Source organism: Eriocheir sinensis, chromosome 18 (assembly GCF_024679095.1).
Source record: "Eriocheir sinensis breed Jianghai 21 chromosome 18, ASM2467909v1, whole genome shotgun sequence".
NCBI classification, from domain to species: domain Eukaryota; kingdom Metazoa; phylum Arthropoda; class Malacostraca; order Decapoda; family Varunidae; genus Eriocheir; species Eriocheir sinensis.
Genome location: NC_066526.1, coordinates 17,142,142 through 17,169,860, shown reverse-complemented (window position 1 = coordinate 17,169,860; position 27,719 = coordinate 17,142,142). Strand labels below are relative to the sequence as shown.

At 39.2% G+C, this 27,719-nt stretch overlaps 3 protein-coding genes across 10 annotated transcripts; all 3 read left to right on the top strand.

Annotated features, from left to right (window-relative positions):
- The first annotated feature begins 279 nt into the window (after positions 1 to 279).
- LOC127000384 (DNA-directed RNA polymerase I subunit RPA43-like) lies at positions 280 to 4,731 on the top strand. Of its 4 annotated transcripts, none has more exons than XM_050864051.1 (5): positions 333 to 676; positions 1,799 to 1,941; positions 2,841 to 3,048; positions 3,316 to 3,793; positions 4,046 to 4,731. In XM_050864051.1, the coding sequence occupies exons 1-5, from the start codon at positions 495 to 497 to the stop codon at positions 4,658 to 4,660; spliced, it is 1,626 nt and encodes a 541-aa protein (XP_050720008.1). In that variant the 5' UTR covers positions 333 to 494; the 3' UTR covers positions 4,661 to 4,731. The 4 variants fall into 4 exon arrangements, with proteins under 4 accessions (XP_050720009.1, XP_050720006.1, XP_050720008.1 ...); XM_050864050.1 differs by having other exon boundaries at positions 336 to 676; positions 3,316 to 3,879; positions 4,132 to 4,731; XM_050864049.1 differs by having other exon boundaries at positions 329 to 676; positions 3,316 to 4,731.
- Positions 4,732 to 5,529: 798 nt separating this feature from the next.
- LOC127000385 (uncharacterized) lies at positions 5,530 to 16,640 on the top strand. Of its 3 annotated transcripts, none has more exons than XM_050864054.1 (5): positions 5,530 to 5,670; positions 6,934 to 7,093; positions 8,467 to 8,664; positions 10,849 to 11,055; positions 13,856 to 16,640. In XM_050864054.1, exons 1-5 carry the CDS (start codon positions 5,573 to 5,575, stop codon positions 14,318 to 14,320), a joined length of 1,128 nt encoding a protein of 375 aa, XP_050720011.1. In that variant the 5' UTR covers positions 5,530 to 5,572; the 3' UTR covers positions 14,321 to 16,640. The 3 variants fall into 3 exon arrangements, with proteins under 3 accessions (XP_050720011.1, XP_050720012.1, XP_050720013.1); XM_050864055.1 differs by having other exon boundaries at positions 5,606 to 5,788; XM_050864056.1 differs by lacking the exon at positions 5,530 to 5,670 and adding an exon at positions 5,778 to 5,926.
- A 2,516-nt stretch (positions 16,641 to 19,156) lies between these two features.
- On the top strand, positions 19,157 to 24,646 carry LOC127000383 (uncharacterized). 3 transcript variants are annotated; one of them, XM_050864047.1, is made up of 3 exons: positions 19,157 to 19,263; positions 19,681 to 19,788; positions 21,906 to 24,646. In XM_050864047.1, the coding sequence occupies exons 2-3, from the start codon at positions 19,728 to 19,730 to the stop codon at positions 23,858 to 23,860; spliced, it is 2,016 nt and encodes a 671-aa protein (XP_050720004.1). In that variant the 5' UTR covers positions 19,157 to 19,263; positions 19,681 to 19,727; the 3' UTR covers positions 23,861 to 24,646. The 3 variants fall into 3 exon arrangements, with proteins under 3 accessions (XP_050720004.1, XP_050720003.1, XP_050720005.1); XM_050864046.1 differs by lacking the exon at positions 19,157 to 19,263 and adding an exon at positions 19,267 to 19,410; XM_050864048.1 differs by lacking the exon at positions 19,157 to 19,263 and adding an exon at positions 19,462 to 19,508.
- Positions 24,647 to 27,719: the final 3,073 nt, after the last annotated feature.

The window sequence follows — 27,719 nt, the reverse complement described above, 5'->3', positions numbered from 1 at the left end:
CCACTCAAAAGCGTCTGCAGCGCTACTTTTTGTGGTCGTGACTGCGTGTGAAAGTCTCCATTCATCTCAAGTATTTAGCAGTATACTTCCCTCCTTTGCACACTCGATCGGCTCCCCTTTCCCCCAACAGCCAACCAAAATATGCGTGTTATGCATTATTAAATTTATCAAGCTCAAGATCAAGACCCCCGGCACGCTGCTATAAGTGGCCCCATGTGAAAATATAATAAGGGCCTTGCTTACACAGACTTTTGCTTTCCAATTTTCTTTTCCTTTGTTTTCTTCGCTTCGGCCTACTTTGGTCTTTTTTCATTTTCATTTTCTGTCCCTTTGCCCATTTACTACTGTTACACTCAGCTGATCAACCAAGGCCTCCCCGCCGTGCCTGGCAACACTGTAGCCTCCCAGACCAGGCCACCACAACAACACATGGCGCCCACAACACTGTGACCCCGGGTATATTTAGCTGTGTCTTCCTGCGTCCTGCCGCCACCATGAAGATAACGCCCGTGACGTGCACCCTGGAGGAGGCGAAGGCGCAGGTGGGGCAGGAGGGGGCGTGCCTGAGCGAGGAGCAGCGCGAGATAACCGTCCTCGTGCACCCCAAGTACACCCGAGACCAAGTGACCGGGGTGAGGAAGGAGCTGGACGCCCTCTCCAGCCGTTACAACAAGGAGTGAGTGCTCTTATGAGGTGGAAATTAATGACTTAGGGGTCAAAATTCAGAAGTACTAAGGCGAACATTAAGACGAAAGATATTGACCAATTTCCACTTTTTAATTATATAATGTAGACATATCTCCCTATCTGATTGTGATGTGGAAAACTAATTATAAGAGGTAAATATAGAGACTCACTATGCACCTCCAATATTGCCCCCACGAGAATAATAACCTCTCCAAGGTCTCACATACTGTTGTACTTCTCCAGTTTTACTGGTGCATCATACATGTGGGGGGGTCCTGGTAAGGAGGGGGGTCGAGGGGGGCGAAGCCCCCTTGTTAGAGGTTAGGTTATGTAAAGTTGGTTATGTAAGTTAAGTAAAGTTTGGTTGGAGTAATTTAAATATGCTCCCCCACCCAAAAACCCTGATTTCCTACAGGTTCCCCAGGATTGTTAGGGGAAGGGGATTAGGCCTTTTTCTTTACCTTTAAGTACCTGCGCCTTCATATTATAGTTGAGGGGCGAAATTTATTTTGTCCCTTAACTATAATATGGAGGTGTAATATCGTATTTTGGAGTATCGGAGTCAATCTCCACAATTACCTTATAAGAGTTCTAGCAACACCTGGGTTACCATCAGGTAGGTTAATGTGTTGTTCTCTTAGATTGTAATTTGATCCTATTCCTCTGGTTGATCTGGAGACCAAGATGGCCTAACAATGTACTCCCATCCAGCTCTTGATAATGACCATTAGCCTAGCAGTGGTCAGTGAATAAAGGTGATGTCATGTACTGTAATTATTTGCTGAGGTGCTCGGCAGTTAAGTTGTACATTGTTAAGAAGTACTAGATTATAACAAGATTTAATGATTTCCAATTGAGACATACCAGGTTAATGATGAAATTAAATGATTAAATTTAATTTGTTAGGTGAATATAATGTCAATCACTAGAATGAGATTGGTCATTTTCTATTGTATTATCTAACCTTTTTTTGTGTGCTTAAGTGGTACAGCATGGAACATTTGTTCATTTTAGGGCATCGGAAGCTTATTATAATAACTACTACTATTATTACTTCTACGATTAACCACCCAATCCTTGTTATATTAACATCTTTCCCCATTACCCTAAGGTTGGGCGGGGTAGTGGTGGCTTACGAGAAGCTGCGGTTAACATCACCAAGTGGCTGGTTGTTCGACACAAATCCGTTCATCCATCTAAGGGTGTCAGCGCACTTTTTTGTGTTTTGTCCAGCTGCTGGGAAAACACTTAAGGGTACAGTGAATGATGCTTTTGTTTATATTATGTTATTATAACTCATTTGTTGTTATTCTCTAATTGTGGAGTATGATTAGACCTATTTAACCAAAATGAATAATCTATTTGGAATTTTCTGTTCTCTTTTCATAGATGCAAGAAATTGTGTGTATATGTAAAAGGCGATATAAGTAAAGTACTGAGAATTAGCCAGCAGGACAGAACTCGCAGTAATGGATTTGAATTAGAAAAGTATAGATTTAGGAGAGATATAGGCAAGCATTGGTTTAGTAATAGGGTGGTGGGGGAATGGAATAGACTCAGCAATCACATAGTTAGTGCAGGGACGATAGCTTGTTTTAAGAGTAGACTGGATAGCTACATGGACAAGGACGACAGGTGGCAGTAAGGTGGTAGGGTACTGGTGCGTGCCTAGTACCGCCAGTATAACGAGGATCAAGCCTCTACCTGTAACCCCTGTAACTACACCTCACCCATCGTGAGTAGTGGGGGGATTCTGGAGCTGCCCTGTGTAGGCCACCTGGCCTCTTGCAGTTTCCCTATGTTCTTATGTTCTTATGTATGTGTGTGTATGTTTCTTGGTCTTGCTCCTGTACCAGAATATTATCCATGAGATTCCACACCTGCCTTCTATAGCTTCAATAACACCTAAGCCATAACAGACTATTTATATTAATCTTATCCTCATATATATATATATATATATATATATATATATATATATATATATATATATATATATATATATATATATATATATATATATATATATTTACCGGATATATATATATATATATATATATAGATATATATATATATATATATATATATATATATATATATATATATATATATATATATATATATATATATGAAATAACCTTTCTGCTCCACAGCTATTGTACGCAAGAAGTCCCCGCACCACCTGGGTTGTCTGGCTCATGGCTCCTTCAACATCTCAGTGCCACGGCCAGCCAAGGAGTCGGTGGAGGATTGGGCAGGCACCCTGGCTGCTGAGGGTGACACTCTTACCCTCACAGTGCTCTTTACCTCCCTCACCAGCTACCTCATGCCCTTCATTCGTGCTTCCATCCACCCAGACTGGTGAGAGAGAAATAATGGAAATCATCTTTTGTTTGATGTTTTATGAACCAAAATGTATAAGAAAAATGTTCATAAATAAAGAAAAAAATGAAATGTAATAACTTCAGTAATTATGACAATAGCTACTTGAGTGTTGTTAAACAGAACCCCCACCAATAATACTATGGCAACTATTATTACTCTGGTGCTATTACTACTACTATTACACTACTGAGCCTACTACTTTAATAATACTATAACTAATCCTACTTGTATCATCACCAACAGTGCCAAGGAACTGCAGGAGAGACCAGAGACAGCAGCAGTAGCAGAAGAAGAGGCAACTACGTCAGGATCTACAGAAAATGACAGAGCTCATCTACCAAACACTAGAACCGTTTTTGATGACGATAGCGGAATCAGCAGCAATGAGGCAGATGAAAATGGCAAAACACAAGAGAAGATAAGTGAAGAAACTAAGGAGGAAGAGGAAGAGGAAAATGTTAGTAGAAAGAGGAAAAAGAGAGATAATGATAGTGAGGAGGAGGAGGACAGTGGGATAAAAAAGAAGAAGAAGAAAAGGAAGAAATTTGATGACGTAACTAGAGAGATAGCTGAGGAGGATGGAAAGGAAAATGAAATAAGAGGGAAGAAAAGAAAGAGAAATGAGGAAGAGGATGAAGGGGAGGAAGAAAACAAGAAAAGGAAGAAGAAAAAGAAGAGGGAAAGTGATTGCTATTCAGAAGCAATAAAGATAGATAGAGAGGTGGAAGAAGAAACCATCTCAGATAACATTACTCCATCAAAGAAGAAGAAAAAAGATAAAAAGAGGAAAAGTTTAGAAGCAGCAAGGTCTGTAGAAGGAGAGGAAGAAACAGGCATTGAAATAGGAAAGAATAATAAAGAAGGAGTAGTAAGTGAAACAATAAATCCCATTAATAAAATAAAAATGGAAAGACTGAGTTCAGATGAAGCAGAGGAGAAAGGAAAGAAGGGGATGAAGAAGATAGATAGAGAGGTGGAAGAAGAAACCATCTCAAATAACATTACCCCATCAAAGAAGAAGAAAAAAGATAAAAAGAGGAAAAGTTTAGAAGCACCAAGGTCTATAGAAGGAGAGGAAGAAGCAAGCATTGAAATAGGAAAGAATAATAAAGAAGGAGTAGCAAGTGAAACAATAAATCCCATGAATAAAATAAAAATGGAAAGACTGAGTTCAGATGAAGCAGAGGAGAAAGGAAAGAAGAAAAAGAAAAAGAAGAAACAGCAGCAAGAAGAGGCAGGAGATGAGTGGATTAGTGAAATAGTAAGAAATATAAAACAAGAAAAAATAGATGAGAATGAAAGGAGGAAGGAAAGTTTAGATAATGGAGAAAAGGAAAATGTGGAAATGGCTGCGAGAATAAAGAAAGAAAGGAATCAGTCAAATAAAGAGGAGGCAACAGAAGCTACAATGAATGTGCCTACGCCCATCAAGAAGAAAAAGAAGCAGAAAATGAGGATGAAAGAGGAAAAAATGAGCTCAGACGAAGGAAGAAGTCCTAATAAACTGATAACTCCACTTTTCATCATAAAACGAGAGAAAAGGATGCCAGAACACAAGATAAAGGCAGAGACTAAGGAGAGGGGTTAGTGGTGTGTGTGGTAAATAAATAATAAAAATTGTAAGCATACATGTGATTATTATTATTATTGTTATCATTATTATTTTTTTTATTATCCTACTGACCTACTCAGTCTGCAGAAAATAAATAAAATATGAAGCTATAGGAATTGAATTGTAACACTGTGGATGGGGTGATGTGGTTATCAAAGTCCCAAGATATTTGACGGAGAATTGTAGAATATTAAAAATAGATGCTGCAAGTCTGTAAAAATCTGTGAAAAGTTATGTAAGGATGGTTTAGCTTTAGGTGGATGAACAGCCCTGAAAAAGAATTATATTTTTATTTTTTTATTACAACAAAGGAGACAGCTCAAGGGCACACAAAAAAGAAAATACCAGAAAAGTGGAGGAGCTTGAGACAATTTATCCACATTTTATTGTCTTATTGTCCAGGGGGAGGTACCGCCCCCTCCCTTGTTGTGCTTTCCTTCCTACCATTGTATCATTTTAGTTTCATGGTGCTACCTACACATGTAATAATAGCTGTATAATCACACACTGTCCTGCCTGGGGGTTGGGATGGCATGTTCCTCCCTTCTCCCTTGTTGTTTACCTGCAACAATAAACTATCAATCAATCAATCGTTGAATGGACAAGCATGTTCTATACAATGACAGATGATGCTGAAATGGATGATGAGTAGCCGTGCGCACCTCGTCACCATAGTAGCATGCAATCCCTTGAAGACTATAGACACCAGTGAGCACAGCGTTGGCAGATTGTCGTACTCTGTCTCTTATGTTTGCCGATTTCCAACCCAAAACTGCTTTCATCACCCAAATAACTACCTTCATATATGGTTATCCTTTAAATGGTTAATTATTGGTGTCTCTTAGCAACAGTAATGGGCCAGAAAACGGTAAATACGAGGAATCTGGCATGGTGAATGAGCATCGCCGGGGGGAGCACCAGAACGTACGTCGCCTTGTCGGGGACATCCGGACACTTATAGGCTCGGGCCACAACAACACGGGAAGGTCAGCCATGTAAACAAACCAGCCGCTAAAACACTGAAGAAGAGGAAGCCGTGTTGAATCAGTCACCCACTGGACCACCGTGGACGCCTTCCCCCGCCCCCCCGTGGCCCCGGTGGAGGTGGGTGAGCCGCGGCACCTGAGTCATCGCGCCGCGCCGCCCCATGACTACTATGGGTGCCTGACGTAGCTCCAGAAATTACGACGCAGCGGCTTACTTACCTTTGCCCTTTTGATCGTAACGCCCTAAGTACTTGTGGTAATTGTGCACAGCCCCTCAGCGTCCCTTTCTCGTGTCTCAGAGAATATTTACCGCCCTCCGTCACCGTGCTCCCTAGTTCCTAGTGTTGCCGGTGCCTGCACTGCCTGGGTCACAGGCACAATGTCATGGGTCATACTTAGTGACACTGATACGATTAATATCGACGAGAAGGCAGTCACCTCTGGCGAAGTTAATGCTTACAATATGGATTATTTTTTGGTCCCTGAATGCGGTGAAGTAACAAATGATGGTATTATTCTAGTGTTTGCCCACACTCACCCCTCGCAACCAAAATTGGCTAGGGGGCCTTGGAGATCTGTGGGAGCGAAGCCTCTCTGTTACAGGGGTCGAAGGCGGCAAAGCCCCCCTGTTAGGTAGGCTACATTAGGTAAAGTTAGGTTAGATTAATTTTGATCTATTCGGCATGTGGTGTGGGGCGGTTGAAATACGCAATGTGGGGAGGGAGAAGGCAGCAGCAGGCGTGGGTCCACCACATGGGTCGGTGGTATCGGGTGGGAATGGGGCGACATTGTGACATTGTGGCATTAGTGATCCTAAAAAAAAATACTATCCATTATAAAGAGCATCATAATTTGTCCTAAAATAAGCAGTCATTGTCTTGATGTTAGTAGGTTACCTTCTCATAAATAATCCCCATTGGTACATCAAGATGTCAGTAATTTCATGTAATGTTATAAGATATTACGAAATGTCAGTGAAATGATGGAAATTATGTGATACCACAAGGTAATATATATTAATAGGTTACTATACAGCGAAAGGTTACTATCTGTAGAAACAATGCTGTTGTTGTAGAGGGATTAGACTGCTATTACATAGGTTAAAGTGTGGTTGTGTGGATAAGTTAGGTTGATACGACATTCACTCCCATTTGAAAATTACACTTGGTGGGAAGGTGTCCATGAAGGATATGCATTGAGAATTTCGTTGATAGCTTTCTGGCAGTCTCTTAGACATTTATATTCCATGATTCTCTCTTTCAGAAACCAAGCCACCACCATGGCAGACCCTGACAGAAACCCATTGAGAAAGCAATTGTCCAAGACGTCTTTAGAGAAGAGTCTGCAGATGATCCCTCCCCCTCAGCAAGCACCCATCACTATTTACCCCGGTCCCTCAGCTGGCATGGCTAACCTCTCTAAAGTATGTGTACGGTAGTTATATATTCTAGATAATAGGACTACATTGGGATAATATTCACGAAAGCGTAGCCTCCTCCGGTGGCGGCCGAGGTGGTGTTCCAACTGGTGTTGCGAGAAATACCTCCCCGCAGAAATAAGCCGCATATACATGGTAGGGAGGTGCAGCCCCCCCCTGGTTAGGAGGTTATGTAAAGTTTGGTTGGAGTAGTTTAAATACGCTCCCCCACCCAAAACGCTCGATTTCCCATGGGTGTCCAAGTTGAACTTCTCTGTGAGCTATTTTGCGGCTACGGCGGCGGGTCCACAAAAGTGACGAAAGGCATTGAAAAGTCAATCATTAGTGATTTCCGGAGAAAAATACTATCCATGATAAACAGCATCATATTTTGTCCAGAAATAAGCAGTCAGCATCTCGAAAATAGTAGGCTACACTTTCGTGAATATTCCCCCTACATTGTTCTGAGACTTAGCCTTGTCAAGTATGAGAAAATTAATTAAGGTAATAATAATGATGGTGATTTTGATTGCCTAGTGGCCAATGTCTGACAGTTATGTGGACATATCTTGCCATAGTAGAAATTTCATAACATCTAGGAAATGAAAAGCTTTGTTGATCTGTGAAGTCCTTCAAAGTCAATGACTATGAGCAGTTAAGTGAACAGATCCAAAGGTGGGTATCCTGCAGTTTAAGTCTATTAATCGCTAATCCACTAACAGCGGATTAACAAATTAATTGCGGAATAGCGTTAGCGAAAAATTTGAAAAATTAGCGGAATGCCAAAATTATAGTCATCTAACGCAAACTTTAAAAAAACACCAACAAAATTTACGGGAAATTCAAGGATATGACTGATGATAACTATGAGAAATTGGTGTTTATCAATGGAAACATGCACCTCTTGAAGGGGAAGTGACTGTGTCAGAGGGAGGAGGAGGAGGACAACAATGACTAATGACTGTAATGAGGATTCTGTATTTTGCTGTTTTAAAACTTCTGTTATATATAAAAATATATAAAATAAATAAATATATAAACTGTAAGGTAATTTTATTGGAAATTGTTTTTAACTACCAATAAAAGGTTAGCGGACTAAAAAAATGGTTAGCGGACTGTTGTGGACTTCATTAGTGAACTAAAAAAAATTATTAGCGTTAGCATTAGTGGATTTGCGATAGCGGAGCGGTGAAGCCAGAAAATTTGTGGATTAGCAATTAGTGGAATGCCCAACAAAGTTAGCGGAATTGCGAATTGCGGACTAACAAAAAATTAGCGGATGCCCACCTCTGAACAGATCTATCCATACTAGACATTATTTCATACATCTACGATGGATATCATATGTTCATTCTCTCAGTTAATGACTTTTCTTTTAGGCTGACTTAGAAATCGCTCAGCGTTTGGAAAACCTTCGCAAGCACCAGGCAGATGAATTGCCAACCGAGGAGGAGATGGCCTCGAGACTGGCAAACCTCAAGGGTCTTCCACCTGACCACTACACCAAGCCTTCCATGCAACACCAGCGACCGGATACCAGGACTGATGGGCAGAAGGCTAATGATCTCATCACTCAGGTATATCTGGGCTTGCTCTGTAACGGGGGCTCAAATATATACTGCAGCCACTAAATAGAGTTTCTTGCAACAATTATTTCAGTAAGGTATTTCATAGTGTATTGGCCAGCAGCTTGCATCTCCGGAGTCGCATGTGTCTCTTTCAGCACTCTTGTGTGGCTCCCAAATCTTCATAAATTGTTATTTACCTATTCAGAACAAGGGCATCATACACTGAAAAACTATGCTACACAACTTTAGATTGTTATATTTCACTTTGGAAAGCTCTTGAGAGATCAGAGGGGTACATCTATATATTCAGTTTGTTATTTAAAAGTATCCTCTTACTATGAGATAGATTTCTGTTTCTTAAGAGACAAATCTTTGCATTGCAGCTTATTGAGAATGTAATCTTTTCCATGAAGCATAAAAAATTACTTCCTTAGCCTTAATGGGTGCCAACCCCAGACAAGATTGGGATCTGTAGATTTTGTCTGTTGGTTCCAGTAGCAATTAATACTGAGTCTGTTAAGGGGAGAGTCCGGTTTGGATCGGTGTTGCCATATCTGGTAAATGTGCATGAATCACTCTGATTTTTATGTTGTGAAGTATTGGCAACATGTACATCAATATTAGACATTCATCCCCATTCTAGTCCCCAACCCCGCCATGCAATTGCAATTGCAACTAAAACTTAAGAGTGTTATTCTGGCGTTATTATTGGCCCCACAACCTTCATTTTTCTGTGGCTAAGACACGTTATGATATGAAATGTTTCTACATTGTTAGATTTTTTATTTCGGCTTTTGTTTTTGTTTTATGATTTTTTCAAAATCTGTTTTTTTTTTTTTTTTTTTTTGCTTTTTTTTACCAAAAAATATTAATAGAAAAGTACAGCTCACATATATAAATAAACAGCGACGTACATTGGATGAAGAAGTATTCCTCTGCTTTTTAGTTTTTGTTTCATTGAAATCAAGCTAAAACTGGCTCCAAAATAGATTTTAGAAGGGGTATAACTTATGTTTTGAGATACGGGCTGTTAAAGTTTATTGATCGATCTCGATCCCGTTATAACACACTAGGAAGTTTTTCAGGTTTACTATGTGTTTTATTTTATTATCTACAATCTGATAATACAATCAGATGTATTTCTAAACATATCAGGCTCCTATTCCCCCCCTGCCCTTCCTAAAGGCAAGGTATTATCTCGTCAAACGAGGGGTGTCAGAGTTGCCCACACTCCTTGTTGTAGCTAGGTTTGATGGTATAGGTTAGAAGCCACCAGATACATAGTGTGCTGATGTTTCCTCTTTCTTCTTTGTTTTTGGCTTTTGCTGGGCTTGGTGGTGCTTCTTTCTTTCTTCATCTTGTACTGTGAGGGATCTTCTTATAGTGCTATCCATATTTTCATTTCCTTTCTCAATATTTTCTAGAAGATCTTCTCTAATTGTGAGTAATGAGGCCTTTTCTTCTTCATTTCCTTTTCTTTGTTCTGTGTGAGATGTGCTGGGCTGTGGTGTGGGAGTGGCAGTGGTGGGTGTGGCAGGCTGCGGTGTGGCGGTGGCGAGGGTGGTGGTGGTGGCGGGTGACGCGAGGATGTGGACTGGAGCATCTGAGGTGTCAGGTCCAATACGCTGTCTTTTTGTTCTTTGTGCTTCCAAACTTATATTCTAGGCGTCCTTCCTCTGCTTATTCTTCTTAGACACCCGTCCCATGGTTGAGAGCAGGTAAAAAGCAGGATGTAGTGGCTAAATTACGTGCTGTGTAGCATAGAGTGACAGGCGGGTCGCGAGAGACGCAGCGACAACCTCTCTCTTTGCTAGCTACACAAGCACTGAGTCTGGCTGTCACTGCCTGCTACCACAACACACACTCGCTTTCAGTGTTGCCATATCATGTTCACCAAAAAAAGTTAAGATTTTTGCCTTTTTTTTTCGTAGTTTTTGGGTAAAAGAAACTGACTCTACTGATGTAAACAAACACACGTGGTTGAGTACGGGACCTTTAAATGGCATTTAAACAGAAACTATTGCGCATTTCACCATAAATCTTTGTGAAATAATAGCTAACGTGTATACCTACCACATTTTTTTTTTTTTTCACAAAAAGTCATTTTTTTCGGTCTCCAACCCGGGCGCTCCCCTTAAGTCACTAGTACACAGTAATAGTTTTGTAATGTTATCCAGTAATCTTTATTATCAGGCAATGGATGAAGTATCCTTGGATGCAAGAGCTCCTAGTGCCACTGATGAGCTGGAGGCCCGACTGGCACGACTCCGAGGGGAAGAATCGCAGCCCAGCCAGGCCAGAGGTGCTGTTGCCTTGCCACCTGCTGCCTATGCCATGTCACCTCTTGCTGGGGCTGATGCCTCATTAGGGGAAGACCTGGATGACATGAGCATGGATGAAGTGAGTCAGGTTATATGTGGCAGGACATGTTCACTAATTTCTACACACCATCTCAATCAGCGTTCATCATATACCAGGAAAAGACCTACCATATTTGACAGTTTATAAGACACTTTTTTTTTTTTTTTAAATGTCCCAGAATATCACCCTGCATCTTTTAAGGCCAAGGGTCAGCTTTGGGTTTCTGTCTAGTGGAGTTTTATTGCTGCAGTGGGCCCTTAAGTTTAACCGCAAACATCTCCGCAAGTGTAAACAAGGCGGCGATCGCCTCTACACCAACGACGGCAACTCTTTTCTAAACTAACAATGTATAACAGTAATACTTACCAGTGCTGCATTTAACCCATTCACTACGGCCGGGCGAAAACAGCGCCCTGCTTCGTATCCGGGCTGGCTGCGCACGCCAAATTTCAAAAGTCGCTACTGAATATAACAAGTTTTAAGCCATAAACTCAAAATAATCATCATGTATTATATATAAAAATATGCAAAATTATATGGTGCACATAAAGAAACATGAATTAATTGATAATTTTAAGATGTATGCATAAATATACAGAGAAATTTGCATTATGAATAGATGACATGTGTCTGCTGAATTGTATTTCCTTATATTAGTTGTGATAAAGAAATATATTTTTGGAGGAAAGTGGAGGAGAGGGAAGGGAAGGACACACTCCTCCCTTCTCCTTTGTTGTGAAAAATCAACAATAAACTTATCAATCAAATCAATCTTAGCGCGAAGCCAAATTTCAAATGTCACTATTGAATATAACAAGTTTTCAGCAATAAACTCAACATAATCATCACATATTATATATCAGAACATGCAGAATTAAATGGTGCACGTAAAGAAACTCACTACAGCCGGGCCAAAACAGTGCCCTGTGCCGTATCCGAGATCGCCATGCGTGCCAAATTTCAAATGTCGCTATTGAATATAACAAGTTTTCAGCCATAAACTCAACATAATCATCACATATTATATATGAAAACATGCAGAATTAAATGGTGCACGTAAAGAAACACTATGGCCGGACCAAATCAGCGCCCTGTGCCATATCCAGGATCGTCGTGTGCGCCAAATTTCAAATGTCGCTATTGAGTATAACAAGTTTTCAGCCATAAACTCAACATGATCATTATGTATTATATATGAAAACATGCAGAATTAAATGGTGCACATAAAGAAGCATAAATTAATTGATAATTTTGAGATGTAAGCATAAATTTAAAGATAAAATAACTCATATATTGGCTAAAGCGAGCCAGGACGCAGTATGCACGTCCTCGGATATGGTACGGGGCACGCAAGGACGCAGTATACTCATCCTCGTGTTGAAGGGGTTAAATGTAAGATATTGGGATTTAATAACGATCTGAATGCATATGAAACTTTAAAAATGACCTGATAGTGGGGAGGGCTACAAAGGTCAGGCCAAAACCATTCATCTGACATTTGTAGTTTAAACACATTTATTTATTTATTTTTTTAAATGCTTGTCCAAATTAAATTGTGTCTTATAAGCCATCAAATACGGTAACTATCCTGAAAAAGGAGCTGAGGTATATAAATGAAATATTGTAAATGTAAGTGCTTATCAGTGTTTATTTTGACAGTAGTTTATTTTCATCCACCAGTCCTGTTTTTCAGTAGGCTTTTAGAGTAATTTTTCTCCTCATATAAGAACTAATTGGAATGTGTACAAGCTGGTGAACATATCCTTATCTGCATCACTTCCCTAATTTTTCAGGGAGCTCATTAACTTTTGTTTTATAATTTTGAGTTATTTACAGGATTCTGACAAAATTGCTCTATTCCATAGGCTTAGAAATTCCTTGCTTGAAATATTAGAGTGAGAAAATTGTTATTGTATTTTTTTTTTAAGTAAAAGAAGCATCTCAAGGGCAAAAAATAATACAAATGAAAAAAAAGCCTGCTAAACACTGCCCCTATAAAAAAGAGTTCAGAGGAGTCGCCAAAAGAGAGGTCAATTTCGGGAGGAGAGGTGTCTCGATACTTTTCTGTTGAAAGAGTTCAAGTCGTAGGCTGGAGGAAATACAGATGAAGGAAGATTGTTCCAGAGTTTACCAGTGAAAGGGATGAAAGAATGAAGATGCTGGTTAACTCTTGCATAAATGATTTGGACAGTATAGGGATGAGCTTGAGTAGAAAGCCGAGGAGGCATACAGTTAACAATTTTAAAAGAGCAGTCAGGATGAAAATATTGATAGAAGATAGAGAGGTAACATGGCAGCAAAATTTAAGAGGTAGCAGACTGTCAGCAAAAGGAGAGAAGTTGATGAGATGAAGAGCCTTAGACCAAATCCAAGAGAGCTGTGTGTGTGGAGCCCCCCCCATATGAGATGCACACTCCATATGAGGGAGGACGAGGCCCCTGTATATGGATAGCATCTGGGAGGAGGAAAAGAACTGGCGGAGATGACACAGAACGTCAAACCTCGACGAAACTGATTTAGTGAGAGAGGAGATCTATGAAGTTTCCAGTTGAGATTCTGAGTTAAGGGTAGACCGAGGATGTTTATTGTAGAAGGTGACAGCTGAGTGTTGCCGAAGAATTTATTATCATAACAAGCTTGTAATCAAACTTAAGAAAGGCAACTAAGTAATAACAGCAAATCAGTAAAAACAGACCAGTGACCACTTGAAAAAGAAGCATTAGAGAAAGGGTAAAATTAGTTTTGACAAGAGTTTGGAAGCTGTTAAAACCTATAAGACAACTATGTATTTTCAATTTTTCTTACTTTTGTCCAGTTCATTGATAGCTTTTCTTTGCAGGTAGAAGCTCTCATGAAAGCAGCTGAAAAAGAAACCCAGGCAAGTGCAGCGATGGCCTTAGGAGAGATGCAAGCTGACCCTGAACTGGCAGGAGCAGTGGCCCAGGCAACGAGAAGGAAAGAAAAGGCTCGCCAAAAAAAGTCCAAGGGGTCCAAGGGAAAGAAGGGTGACTCCTCTGATGATGAACGGCACAGCAAAAGTTACGATAGTGATATAGACATTGAAATAGAGGGAGGGAAAGCTATTGATGCAGTGACAGAACAAGAGGAAGTGCAGCGAATCATAGACATGTACACCAAGCGGGCACAGCTGAAGAAAGAAAAGAAGAGGAAAAAGAAGGAAGCTGCTGCAGCTGCCCAAGGCGGTGCTGTTGGTGGAGAAGATTCTGATTCTGACATCGAGGTTAGTTCAGACTCAGACTTGTCATCGGACAGTGAAAAGTTTAGTGATGAACTTAGTGAATGAAGGAACTTGTCTGCTTCTAAGTAGGTTAAGTGTTGAGAGGTTTAAGCTTCTAACTGGATATTTTGCTCCGAGGAGTTTGATTGATCTTGCCTAAGGAGTCATACTGCAGAGCTAAGTGTTGGACTGTTTTAACAGTTACACATGAAAATAAATAAATATATAGAGGATACTTTACAGTAAGCTTGTCCACTCATTTAAAAATAGCTATATATTTTTATGTACCATTGTGCATTGTATTTTTGTGACTTGGTACTAAGTAGTGAAAATAGCTATTTGATCCTTAACAGTTATCATATATTTTATTGTCGGCATGCTACTTAATATTCTCTGGCACTGCAAAGTATTGTTCAGCTATAATGTACTAGGCTTTTCTAATGTTAAAAACATATATAAAAAACAAAGTAATGGTAACCCAATTAGCAATACTATCATCACACATAACCAAGTCTTGTTTTCTTCAAGGTCAAAGGGCCTTTTGGATGATACATGCATGTGTATTCTCTCAATCAAGTGTTGGATGTTTCATGGGGACAAATTCTGTATTAAAGTGTCAGATTTAATTATGAAATATGATTTTGATTTAGTTAGTATGTGATATATGATTGAATAGTGATATTGATTAACTAGAATAAATGAAAATATAACATTGGGTAAAAGGTTGAAGGACAGTTTATGTAAAAAATATTAAGTGCAGTTTTTCACTGCCTTTGCTATGATTCTCCTGAATGAATGAATGAATGAATGAATGAGATATAGTAACAAAAAAATGAATATATAATGGTGCTCTGCAGCTCTGGCAAGGACCTTTTTGATGGTTAGGCCATAGTGAGCCTTCAGCCACAGGTTCTATTCTGAGCTTGAGTCAAGAGTGATAATTCTTCACACTTTTGGTGTTCAGCATGTGCTTGACTTAATGCCACTGTGTTACCAACACAAGAACTCTGTACTTTGTTGTAAGAAAGTGAAGATCATTCTGCCTCTGCTTCTGCCAGAAAGACAAACGTTTTGTTGCACTCCCGAGCTCCAGAGACTGTTTGCCTTGGCTTGAAAAGGCCGCGTTGTCACTATGCCTAAGTAAATGTAATATTGCCCATGATCTTTCTCTTTCATCATTGAACCTCTTAAGCATCCAGCTTTAAACCCTCTGGGATTACTTAAGGCTTTATCCAAGTAAATTTACAGGGATGGGATAACCAAGCCAAAGGCCTCAAAGCTCTAGTTCTTCATTGCTTCAATCCTTTGTGACACTCCTCAGAGGACCAGAATGTGAAGGCAACAAAGAGGAGGAGCTCTGTCCTCGTTATCCATCCCACCAAAACTTGTCCACATGTCATCATGAAAGTTACATTAGTTTATATAAAGTTCTAAATGCATCCTCATGACACTCATCACCACTCCCACCTCATCACAGTCATCTGCATTACTGCCACACCATGTGCCTACCATTAAGTTGCCTGGTTCTTCCATCCGTCGGTTCACCTTTTGCGTGGGTAATAATGAGTGTTAGGTTTTCTCTTAGATTTTATTGATGGTAAGATATCACAGCAGGCAATAATGTTGTGCAACTTTGTGGTCCAACTTGAGTTAGTAGCCATCAAGTCTAGGCATTCCATCCCAATGCTTCAGTCCTCAGCACCCTATCATGTGTGTCTGTGTCTTTCTTATTTTAAGGTTAATTTGTTTGTTATTTTTTAATTCCATGATTACCTTAATGTGTAATGAGCTTATTAAGTGAACCTGTTGTCAGCCTGTGCTTTATGCTGCACTCCTCTTGACAAAGGATCAATTAGAACGTTGGAGTACAGTGGACAACAAGGAAATGGCCAAGGAGACTATTCAGTGTCCTTGAGAATGACCCACCCAGTGTGACTGCTATGGTCTTTCATGCCACTGCTCAACATCTTGCCAGTGTGTTCTTACCTTACATTTTTAGTTGTTAACTTACCAATGTTGCATAAGGTTTCCTGTTTAGCCTTGCTCATTCTTTGAATAGCATAAATAATCTTGTTTCTCTGTTATGCAAAATGTTCAGTAAATTACTGTCAACTGGAGGTATCCAGTAAGTTTAAGCTTTACAGAAAGGAATATATATTGGTAGGAGAAATATGAGTAAAGCATCAGTGTTACATTTAAGATGTTCATTTGTGACTTGAAATAATTCATAAAATAACCTGCATTCTCCCTGCCTTGCATAATCTCACATCCTCTTCATTGATTAAAGAAGGTGGTACCAATGAGGGCATGTGGCCACAAAAAAAAATAAACCTGTACAAATGGTTCAGCAACCATTTTTCTTCTATCATTAAACAGTGATTCCTTCTTTATGGCATCAGTTAATTAATAGCAAATTCCTATTCTGACCTTTACCTAATATAAATGTTTCATCAACCATCTTTCTTCTATCATTAAAATGTGACTCAGTCTTCATGTCATCAGTATAGAGCAAAGTCTTGTTCTGAGCTTCACCTACAACAAATGTTTCACCAAACTCATTCATATCATCATTAGACACTAACTATTCTCCATCATCTCATCAGTATAGAGCAAAGTCTCATTCTGAGCTTTACCCACTACAAATGTTTTGTCATTCATCTTCATTACATCATTAGACATTGAATCATCCTTCCTTAAGTCACTAGCAACACTAGCAACACCCAGGTCATTTTATGTTTTTTGTTGAGATGACACATGTGGCATTCATAACTTTTTGGTAATTGACATTTGACTCCTTGGGTAACATGATACAACTGTCATCAATATTAGTATAATTGAAAAGAACGGTGGATTGGTTGCTAATGGAGGCAAGACTTTCATTACTTGTGATGGAACTTAAGGTTTCATTATCACTGCCAAATACCGGACTGTCACTGAAGAGGCTGGTGGACTGGTTGCTGATGGAGACTGGACTTTCATTACTTGTGATGGACTGTAGCCTTTTGTCATCACTGGCACCATTATCTGTGCCAACTATCATACTGTTGCTGAAGAAAATGGTTGATTGGTTATCACTTGTATCCAAGCCTGTGCTTTAATTACTTTTGATAGAACTTGGGTTTTCATTACCACTGGCATCATTATCAGTACTGGCACCTTCATCAGTCCCACATGTCATGCTGAGACTGAAGAGAATGGTAGACTGGTTATCACTTCCATCACAGGCTGGGGTTTTATTATTTTTAAAGACTTTAACAGGCTTTTATTATCAGTGGTATCATCATCATCATCAGTACCAAATATCATCTGAAGTCAAAATAGTAGATTGGTTATTACTTTTGTCAAAGGCTTTGGTTTCGTTACTTTTGATAGACCTTGGGCCTTTAATGTAATGTGTTCCTATTATTTTTGATGTTTCATAAGATGTAAAGTAATTCCTTGTCATCTTTAAGTGAGTATTCTAGGTTTGTAACAACAATATAAACTTATTAATCAATCAATCAGTATTTTTGTTGAGTATGAATATTGATTATTCTGTTTTAGAGAGCTTTATTATTTATGTGCCTAGTATTTTGCTTTTGTAAGTAGGTGAAGCGATCAAAAGGTTTAAATGTATGTCATATTGTGTATAGTAGAATAATTTGAGAAGCTGAATTGGTGCAAAGAAATCTGATCTTTAACCTATGTCGGGAAAATATTTTCTTTATAAGACACGGACTTTCAGAAATCTACCCGAGTAAAAGGATATTCATGAGGTGGAATATTTAGCTATTAAGCTATTAATATGTATATAGGCTACAGGTGATATATACCTAATAATTTTCTTGTGTGAATCATTTTAGTATTTTTCTACAGTTCAGAAATGGTACATAGTATGGCTCATGAACACTCATTGAATTTCTGTACATATTCATCAATCAAATGCATACACTGAGGATCCAAAGTGTATTTTTCCTCTACCCATCTTCATTTACAATACCAAGTCATCCGATACGCTTTATGTGCGGGTAACTATCATGCGGCGGCGCGCTGGCCTCTGCTCTGGGAACTTGGTGCACGTGACACCGGGTGGGCACGGGAAATTAAGACATAACAACTGAATGGCTCACATAAAAGTACCTGTTACCCGGGTTTGGAGAAGAGGACGGCTGAGCGAGGCGTAACAGCTTGTCCGTATACCCGCAGGGCTACGCCCAAGGAGTCTAGCAGACTCTAGCTAGAAAGGATATTTCACTCTAGAATCCTTGCCTACGCCCAAGGTTTCTTCATTGGGTCCCATCACGATCGATCATACCTATATAAGGAAGTTTTTAAACTCGTAGACACGACGCCAAACAAGTCAATGAGATTGCCTACACTTGCTGAAAAGGCCGCCATAAAAGTAATTTGAACTCATGCTTGGAGTGATGTAATTTGTCGTTTCCATTGAGGCGAATCCTTTCCGGATCACGTGTTCCGGTGATTTGAATTATTCCATTCCATTTGAGCACGGACATTATCATAGTTATATATAAAAAAACCCGATAGAGTTATATATAAAAAACGGAGTAATATATATATATATATATATATATATATATATATATATATATATATATATATATATATATATATATATATATATATATATATATATATTATTCCGTTTTTTTTGTTTCTATCGTTTTTTTTTATAATTCTATGATAGTATCCGTGCTCAAATGAAATGGAATAATTCAAGTCACCTATATACTTAACCTTGATCTTCATGTCACAGGTGAGGAGCTTTCTCACAAGTTAGCTGTTATGAAAAAAAAAGAAGTGCAGGATGGATAGAAACATGAAACAAGATGCTATTCCCTGAATCCTGCATGGCACATTTTTTCCGAAGAACTCCTTCACTGCTTCAATCACTCGTCCACTCGTCTCTCAACCAGCCCCGAGGTGTTGGCGGGGCAGGACCCGAGTCTCGGCGTGTGTTCCGAGCCTTGAGGTGCTTCGCTCGGCGGAGTGCAGCTGGCAGGCGGCAGGTACGCTGAGTGTTTTACTTTGTCATAATACGATGTAATTCTGTAGATGTGGATGTATCACTGAGTGGTAGGCCCGCTGGGGTCAGATTCTGAACGAAGACTTGAGAAGTAAAGGAAGAACTGAATGTACGAGTGTGGTGATGAAAGGTACGTGAGGTCACGGGTCAAGATTCCCAGAGTGAGGTGGTGTGGACATCAATACGAGGTGGACCAGGTTACCGGCAGTGGGTTGAAGTGCCTGACAAGTTAGTGATAACGGTGCAGTAGGGACTCGAGAGAGGTAGACTAGTGAAGTGGAACGAGCTATTACACATCGAGAGGCAGTGTGAGAGCCACCATAAGGTGAACGAGGCTGATGGACGTATTTTGTTTTCCACAGGGGAACTACGGTATTTATTTTTTTAATTTTTTTTTTAGGGTTATTCCTAAACGTCCGGACCAAAGGTAAGGGACCACCCGGCACGATGCCCGGCCTGCACCACCCCAGACACCAAGGTCCACACAGCCGCACACAGGGGCCAGGCGGTAAGATTTTTAAGCCTTTTTAGTTTAGCTGGAAATATAACTTGATTGTGATGATAACACGTCATTCGATTGTAAAAAGACTTGTCCATGATGATGTTAGGATGCATGGCACTAAGCTTGTCAGTCTCGTAACCAAACGATGGTGGGTGCAAACAGTATAATAGCTCTCATTAGGATTTTGTGTGATGTAATGGATGTTGGGATGCAGGACACTGCAAGCATAAATCTGTCTCCTAATTCAAATAGAGAGGGAAAATATTAAAACATTCACACATTTGATTAGCAATTAAGGTGACTGGATTATTCATTTTCCCATCATTATATGTACCAGTGTAGGTATTGTGTAGCCATAAAATTGCTTTATAACACACATGTGTTCTCCCTTCTATCCATCTATTTACTGTGATGTATATTCCTTCCTTAGACCTCTCCCCTAGGGGTGAGCGTCCCCATTTGCTGCTCCTTGCTGTGTCTTTGGTACCAAGAAATACAATGCTCAACCTCCTGGCTCTTGCAAAATTATTATCAGAAGGAGATATCTATTGGTGTTCCTAGGACCAGAGCTATTGGGACCAATATATAGCTCAAAGTCAACTTTTTCAGTGCCACTAGTAGTATTAAAGTCGCCCAAGATCATGTGTAAGAATATAAAAACAAGGAGTCTGTAAGAGGCTGGTTGGCCTATGCTAGGCAGCTCCTGTAAACCTAACCCCACCTAACCTCACCATCCATGAAGTTCTTACCAGGATTTCTTACAGCCAGTTATCTAATCTTTTTTTTGATTTATCAAATTAGCAGTCACAACATGACTGCTAAGCCTGTTCTACTCATCCACCACTCTAGCTATTAGTAAACAAATTCTTGCCTGTTTTTCTTGAATCTGAATTTTTCCATTTAAACCCATTGCTACATATCCTATCTGGTTCTCTTGCCACCAAAATTATATTAATACCAACCTAATTAAAGCTCTTCATCCATTGGTAACTTAAATCAAGTCTCCTTGCATCCTTTACCTTTCTAGAGTGCAAACTTAAGTCTATCCTCATATGGGAAGTTTCTTAACCCATGAATCAGTTTTGTCATCCTCCTCTGTTGTTCATGTGTGTGGCAAGGACATTGATATCTTGAAGAATTTTGCATACCTTGGTGGTTTAGTTCAGAACAAAGGTGGGTCTTGCCATTAAGCCTGGCTTGGGCCATGGTGGTATGGAGTTGCTTAGCATGAGTAGATAGCATTGCTGATACCTGTCCGGATCGAAGGACAAAGATTCAAATCTTTAAGTTGACTGTGCTCCCTGTCTTTCTGTATGGCTTTGAGACATGAACACTTAAATAGTGACTTGGAGAGGTGGATTGAGGCCTTTGGTAATAAGTGTCCAAGCAGAATCATGGGATACTGCTGGAATGACTGTCAAACTGGAGATTACTTCATGAGACTGATTTGGCATAAAATTATATGAACTAACTAATGCTAAATATAGCTTGATATGACTTTAATGCTTCTATTGCTTATGCTTAAGAATGAGAAAGTTTTTTTTGAGTGACTACCTGCCCTCCCTCCTGGACCATTATGGTGTAGGAAACTTCTAGTGAGAAAAATTGTCTTGTCCAGTGTAATATACTGTAACCTTTTATGATCTCAACATTCCTTTACTCAGGCAGTATAGGCAGGCCAGCACCCCTTGAGTCAAGCTGAGAATGCTCAGCTCATCCCATAATTTGATTACAAAAAAAATTATATGCAGCAGCAACACACAGTGAATAGATAATACTACTTGATGTTTTAGTTTTGCTCATTCTTATATTAAGAGATCAAAGATTTTTCAGTATGCAAAACCAGTCAGACTTGCATGGTAAATACAGGCTGTATGCTACAGAATACCACTCTTCCTGCAATGGCAAATATATAGTCCTGCTGTCCTGATGTGCAATTTACTTAGCTGAAGCCCATTCCCAGCTCCCCCTAGAATCAGTTTCTGAACCCAGGTTATGAAGTGCTGGGTTAATAAGATCTGGGAATGTATGATGATAGTCAATAAATTATATAAGAGGCTTTAGATACTGACATTTAAGTAGAATGGTATGAAAATAAATGGCTTAACACAACAATTTTTCAGGCCGCCTGCTGCCTAGGACTCCAGTAGCCGGCCAACTTGTCTCTGGTGATGAGGAAAACCCACGGCCCATCACAGGTAATAAAAGTCCAGCCTCTGTCAGCATTAACCTTAGCCAGTCTACCATTGTCTTCAGCAACACCATGGTATCTGACAGTAGTGATGAAGAAAGCAGCCCAGGGTCCAACACAGGCAATGAAAACCTAGCCTGTGATAGGAGTGATAACAAGTCTACTATTGTCTTCAGTCCCAGGATGATATCTGATACTGATGAAGATGATGATGCCACTGATGATGAACACCCAATGTCTATCAAAAGTAATGAAAGCCCAGCCTGTGATTGGAGTGATAGGAGTGATAATCAGTCTATAATCAGTCCCAACATGACATTTGGCACCAATAAAGATGCCAGCAATGATGAAACGCTAAGGTCTGCTGCAAATAATAAAAGCCCAGCCTGTGATGGAAGTGATAACCAGTCTACTATTCTCTTCAGTCTCAGCATGATATGTGGGACTGATAAAGATGCCAGCTCTGATAATGATGCCAGTGGTAATGAAAGCCCAAGGTCTATCAAAAGTAACAAAACCTCAGCCTTTGATACAAGTGATAACCAATCTACCATTCTCTTCAGCAACAGTATGATAGTTGGCACAGATAATGGTGCCAGTGATGACAAAAGGCTACAGTCCATCACAAGTAATGAAAGTCCAGTCTCCATCAGCAACCAGTCCACCAGCCTCTTCAGTGACAGTCCGGTATTTGGCAGTGATAATGAAACCTTAAGTTCCATCACAAGTAATGAAAGTCTTGCCTCCATTAGCAACCAATCCACCGTCCTTTTCAATGATACTAATATTGATGACAGTTGTATCATGTTACCCAAGGAATCAAACGTCAATTACCAAAAAGCTATGAATGCCACATGTGTCATCTCCACAAAAAACATAAATGACCTGGATGTGGCAAGCACTGATGTAAGGAAGGATGAGTCAATGACTAATGATGTAAAGAAGATGAATGACAACACAATTGTAGTGGGTAAAGCTCAGAATGAGACTTTGGTATTAGTTGATGAGATGATGGAGAATAAGTTAGTGTCTAATGATGTAATGAATGAGTTTGGTGAAACATTTGTTGTAGGTGAAGCTCAGAATAAGACATTGCTCTATACTGGTGACATGAAGAATGAGTCACATTTTAAAGATAGAAGACTCTATACCTATGACATGAAGAATGAGTCACATTTTAATGATAGAAGAAAGATGATTGATGAAACATTTTTATCAAGTAAAGGTCAGAATAGGAATTTGCTATTGACTGGTGCCATGAAAAAGGAATTAGTGTTTAATGATAGAAGAAAATTTTTTGATGAAACATTCTTAGTAGCTGAAGCTCAGAATATGACACTGAGGAATAGTGAGGCAGCTTGTAATGATGAAATGAATGATTTGAGTGAGACATTTATAGTGAGTGGAGTTCAGAACGAGACATTTCAGATTGCTAAAGGTGGTGATTATATGATGAGAGACAGACCGATTGATAGGAGAGTGAAAAATGTTAGAGCAAAGAGAAACACAAAAGAAAATGGAAATAAAAACACCAGAGTGGTAAATAAGCATGGTAAAAATGTAGAGGAAGAAGAGGATGATAAGAAAAGGGAAGAGGTGAAGCACATGCGCTGCCTGAGGAGTTCTTGTAATAGTCAGAAAAACACTGAAGTGGCAGGTACGTCCATTTATGTAAAGGAAGATAATGGTGATATTAGGGAAATGGAAAAGGTAAAGGAAAGTGCCCAGCATGTAGAAACAAGAGGTGCAAGGCGAAAAGAATGGAAAGTGAGAGCAATACAAACTAAGTCTCCCACTGATGATGAGGTAGAGCCACTTGTGCAAGTTTCAAGAGGAAGAAAGTGTAAAGCCAGGGCCATAGCAGCAATATCAGCCATGTTAAAATGATTCCTTATTGTCACATGAGGTATTTGTTGTGGTTGCTCAGTGTGAAATTTTGCTTACTTTAATATATGCTGGTCTACTGAAGAATTTGATTTATGTAAAATAAGCGTGTATTAAGTAAAATTATTTGATTGAATATTTTTGTGTATATGTAGATAAAGTTTTGATTTTTCTTTTGTTCCCTATGAGTATACTATGATGATTAATAAAAATGTTGTTCTCTTTTGTGTGAGCTTTTGTTGGTGATAGTATCTGCTTAGCTTGAGGTGTAGCTGTGTAATTTGAAGTGCAGGTTAATACTTTATATATAGGTTTAAAAAAAAAGTATAATCTAGCACGAATAGAAGTTTATGTTTTGTGAGAATAGCGTGATGCTTTGGAGTTAATGTTAACCAAAAAAACAGTATGAGTCATGTTATCCATACTGAAGTTTGAACAGTTATTCCATATTTATGAAGAAAAAATAATCACATGATGTAAAACTTTATTTCCACAGAGGCCTTGCTTTTATGTTTTGCTTCCATCATTGATTAGAGTTCGTCAGATACCCCTTCAACTGGTGTAAATGAGAGTTGACCATCTACACAAGATTCACTAACTTTAATGCTAGTTTTCATGACTGATGAGATGGTTGTATAAATTTCACTTCCTGGCAGTATTATCTAGTCATTATGATGCATCAATGCCAAATGCTTTGAGGTGTAATATACTATACTGATTACAGTCGAGTGGAGAATCATGTAAATTACTGCAATAAAGTACAGAATAAATTTATATCGAAGTCGCAAATGAGATAATTTTGTTATATCCTGTTGGTATTTGGACAGTTATATGAGAGAAATGAGAGCCAGAGTGGGGGAGCTAGGTGCAAGGCTGAAAGTGAGAGGTACATAGGAGTCATTGGTGGCAAGCCTGTTTGCAGATGAAACTATTGTTGGCAGAGAATAAGGGGACACTGCAGATGATAGTGGATGAGTTTGACAGGGTGTGTGTGAGAAGAAAGCTGAAAGTGAATGCAGGAAAGAGTAAGGTTATGGTATTTGAAAGGGCAAGATAGCAGACCATTGATTTTGCATAGCTGTACAGAGTTTAGAGCAGGGAGCACAACAAAATGTAGGATAAGGCAGGGGGAAGAGAGAATGGAGGAGGTGATGAGTTTAAATATTTAGGGACAGTTTTATGTCAGCATGGAAATATGGAAGGTGAGGTGCGGGAAAGAGCAGTGAAGGGCAGACAGGTAGTATGTGCATTGGAGAGAGTTATTAGAGGGAGGAGTGTGAGCATGGAGGGAAAGAGGGGAATAAGGGACTGTATTATCCTGCCAACTCTTGTCATATGTGTCTGAAAATTATTTATATAATAGGTGCATATGGTGTTTCAGGATGGGGAGGAGAAAGTAATGAAAATGTGTAAGAGAGGTTTAGTATGGGTGTGACAGTGAAAGGAGTGGATTGTGGAGTGGTCGAATGGGTGAAGCGTGGTACACCAGCAAAGATGAAATGGTTGGGTCACGTGATGAGAATGAATTTGTGAAGAGAGTGTATGAGGGAAGGATTGAGGGAGGGGGTGTCGAGAAGACCAACTGTGAAGTGGATCAATAGGATGAACGAGTATTGGAGCGAGAGAGTTGGAAGTAGCAGGATTGAGTGTGCTGAGAGGGAGTGCCAGAACTGGGAGAGATGGAAACACTTATGCCACAATCTCCCCCTGGAGGGAAGTTCCCTCAAGGGAGCAGGGCGTTGGAGAATTGATAGTTAGATAGACTTCGCTGTTGTAAAAGATAAATGTAAATAAATTTTTTTCTTTTTTCCCTCTACTCCGTTTTACATTGTCTCTAGACCTATGTAGAGTCAGGGGTTGACACTTGTGGGGGCTGTGGCTTGGGGCTAAGACCACATGCCCTCTGGTGTTCCAAAGCAGCACTGGGGTTCAAGCTGCCTTGCCCCAGCTCACTTCCAAGGCTTTATGCTCTCATTTCTGTCCTCATCTGTTGCTTGTTAACTCTTGGGCTTCATCACCTTTACACTTTTTGAGTTACTGTGCTTGAGTAAATCTGAGTGTTAAAAATATTGATGGGAAGTGATTCTTTTAATAATAGTAAACATCATCAAGTTGAACATTTTCCACATTCAGTGTGAAGAATGAAAGTGGCCTCCATGACCAAAAATTGCCTTTAATGTATTGTAATCTTTATTCACTTAAGGCGTATGCACTTTCCTGATAATAATTGTGGCTACCTGTGTTTATTCGCTTGCAAATCTGAGGTGAATGTATCAGGGCTGGTTTTAGAGGGTAGCATGGGGACAGCAGTGCCCCACCAAAGCTTTGAATTGCCCCCCCAAATGCAAACTATCAGTGTATGAAACAGGTCTGCAAATGACTATGAGCATTCTCTTTATAAATGTACTAATGGAGGAAAAAGATAAATGACCCCCCCAGACACACCTTTGTGCCCCATCAATATATGCAGCTGTCCCTCCCATTGAAGTAGTCTAGAACCAGCACTGGAAAGTAGGAATAAAAAGCAAAAGCAAATATTTCTGAGTATGTTGGTGAATGTCTAGTCAGTGCATGGTTGCTGTGGGGCTTCACATATATTTTTGTAGATCCCTCATGGCTGGAGTTGAGTCTGTTAAGTTGGAGGCTGAATTCACCATCTTGTCTGCAGGTAAAATATTTCTGTCTGAACAATGTTAAAAAATGATAGCTGACAGTACGTGTTCTAATTACAAGGCAGCCCAGAGACACTATTGTTCTGATTTTGTTTTATTATTGTTGTTGTTTTTAATATTATGATTGTTGTTATAACATTATTATTATTATTATTATTATTATTATTATTATTATTATTATTATTATTATTATTATTATTATTATTATTATTATTATTATTATTATTGTTCTTATTCTTATTCTTATTCTTATTATTGTTGTTATTTTTATTATTATTATTATTATTATTATTATTATTATTATTATTATTATTATTATTATTATTATTATTATTATTATTATTATTATTATTATTATTATTATTATTACTGTTAATAATAGTGATACTACTACTACTACCACCACTACTATTACTACCACCACTACTACCACTACTACTACTACTACTACTACTACTACTACTACTACTACTACTACTACTGATAATGAAGTAATGATAATGATATTATTATTATTATTATTATTATTATTATTATTATTATTATTATTATTATTATTATTATTATTATTATTATTATTATTATTATTATTATTTTCATAATCTTCATTCATCATTACATATCCCCTCAGATGACTCAGGCAGAAGGTCCCCAAGGACAACCAGTGGGCATGACGGACGCCTCGGCAGGAAGTGAACACACAGGTAAGGGGCGCCACACCGGCATGCCCGCCAACGTCGCCTCAGAGCAAGGGGCAGTGGTTCGGCTCGTAGGCAGATTCAGTGGTAAACCAGGGCCCTGTGATAAACCAGACTGATAAATGTGCCGGGTGGTTGTCGGTGCGGCTGGCGGGTAGTTAAGGGATTCAGTTATCAAATTCAGAGCCGTATTTAAAGGGGAAGGGGTTGTCATTATTCGGAGTCCAATCCCGTTAAATGATTGGTATAGTTATTATGATTACATTATGTCAACTGCCCAGGAAGATCAGTCATTGAGCTAATAAAGAAGTCTCTCTCACACACACACACACACACACACACACACACACTGCAAAACCAACCGTGCCAGCATATTCATGAAAGCCCAAGTTGTTCCTTGGGGTGGCCGTATCGCACCTTCCGCATTGTTCATTTCTTTTATCTTTTTCATTAGAGAAAGTGGGAGTAAAAAGAGCACCTGCTTACCCCTTC

What these genes read in the sequence shown, in the direction of transcription:
- LOC127000384 (XM_050864049.1), top strand. Translation starts at nt 495, where the DNA reads ATGAAGATAACGCCCGTGACGTGCACCCTGGAGGAGGCGAAGGCGCAG. An exon ending in TCCAGCCGTTACAACAAGGA is followed by an intron (nt 677 to 1,798) that starts GTGAGTGCTCTT and finishes CATTACCCTAAG; the next exon opens with GTTGGGCGGGGTAGTGGTGG. An exon ending in TGCTGGGAAAACACTTAAGG is followed by an intron (nt 1,942 to 2,840) that starts GTACAGTGAATG and finishes TCTGCTCCACAG; the next exon opens with CTATTGTACGCAAGAAGTCC.
- LOC127000385 (XM_050864054.1), top strand. Translation starts at nt 5,573, where the DNA reads ATGGTGAATGAGCATCGCCGGGGGGAGCACCAGAACGTACGTCGCCTT. An exon ending in CTAATGATCTCATCACTCAG is followed by an intron (nt 8,665 to 10,848) that starts GTATATCTGGGC and finishes CTTTATTATCAG; the next exon opens with GCAATGGATGAAGTATCCTT. An exon ending in ATGACATGAGCATGGATGAA is followed by an intron (nt 11,056 to 13,855) that starts GTGAGTCAGGTT and finishes TTTTCTTTGCAG; the next exon opens with GTAGAAGCTCTCATGAAAGC.
- LOC127000383 (XM_050864046.1), top strand. An exon ending in CCGCACACAGGGGCCAGGCG is followed by an intron (nt 19,789 to 21,905) that starts GTAAGATTTTTA and finishes ACAATTTTTCAG; the next exon opens with GCCGCCTGCTGCCTAGGACT.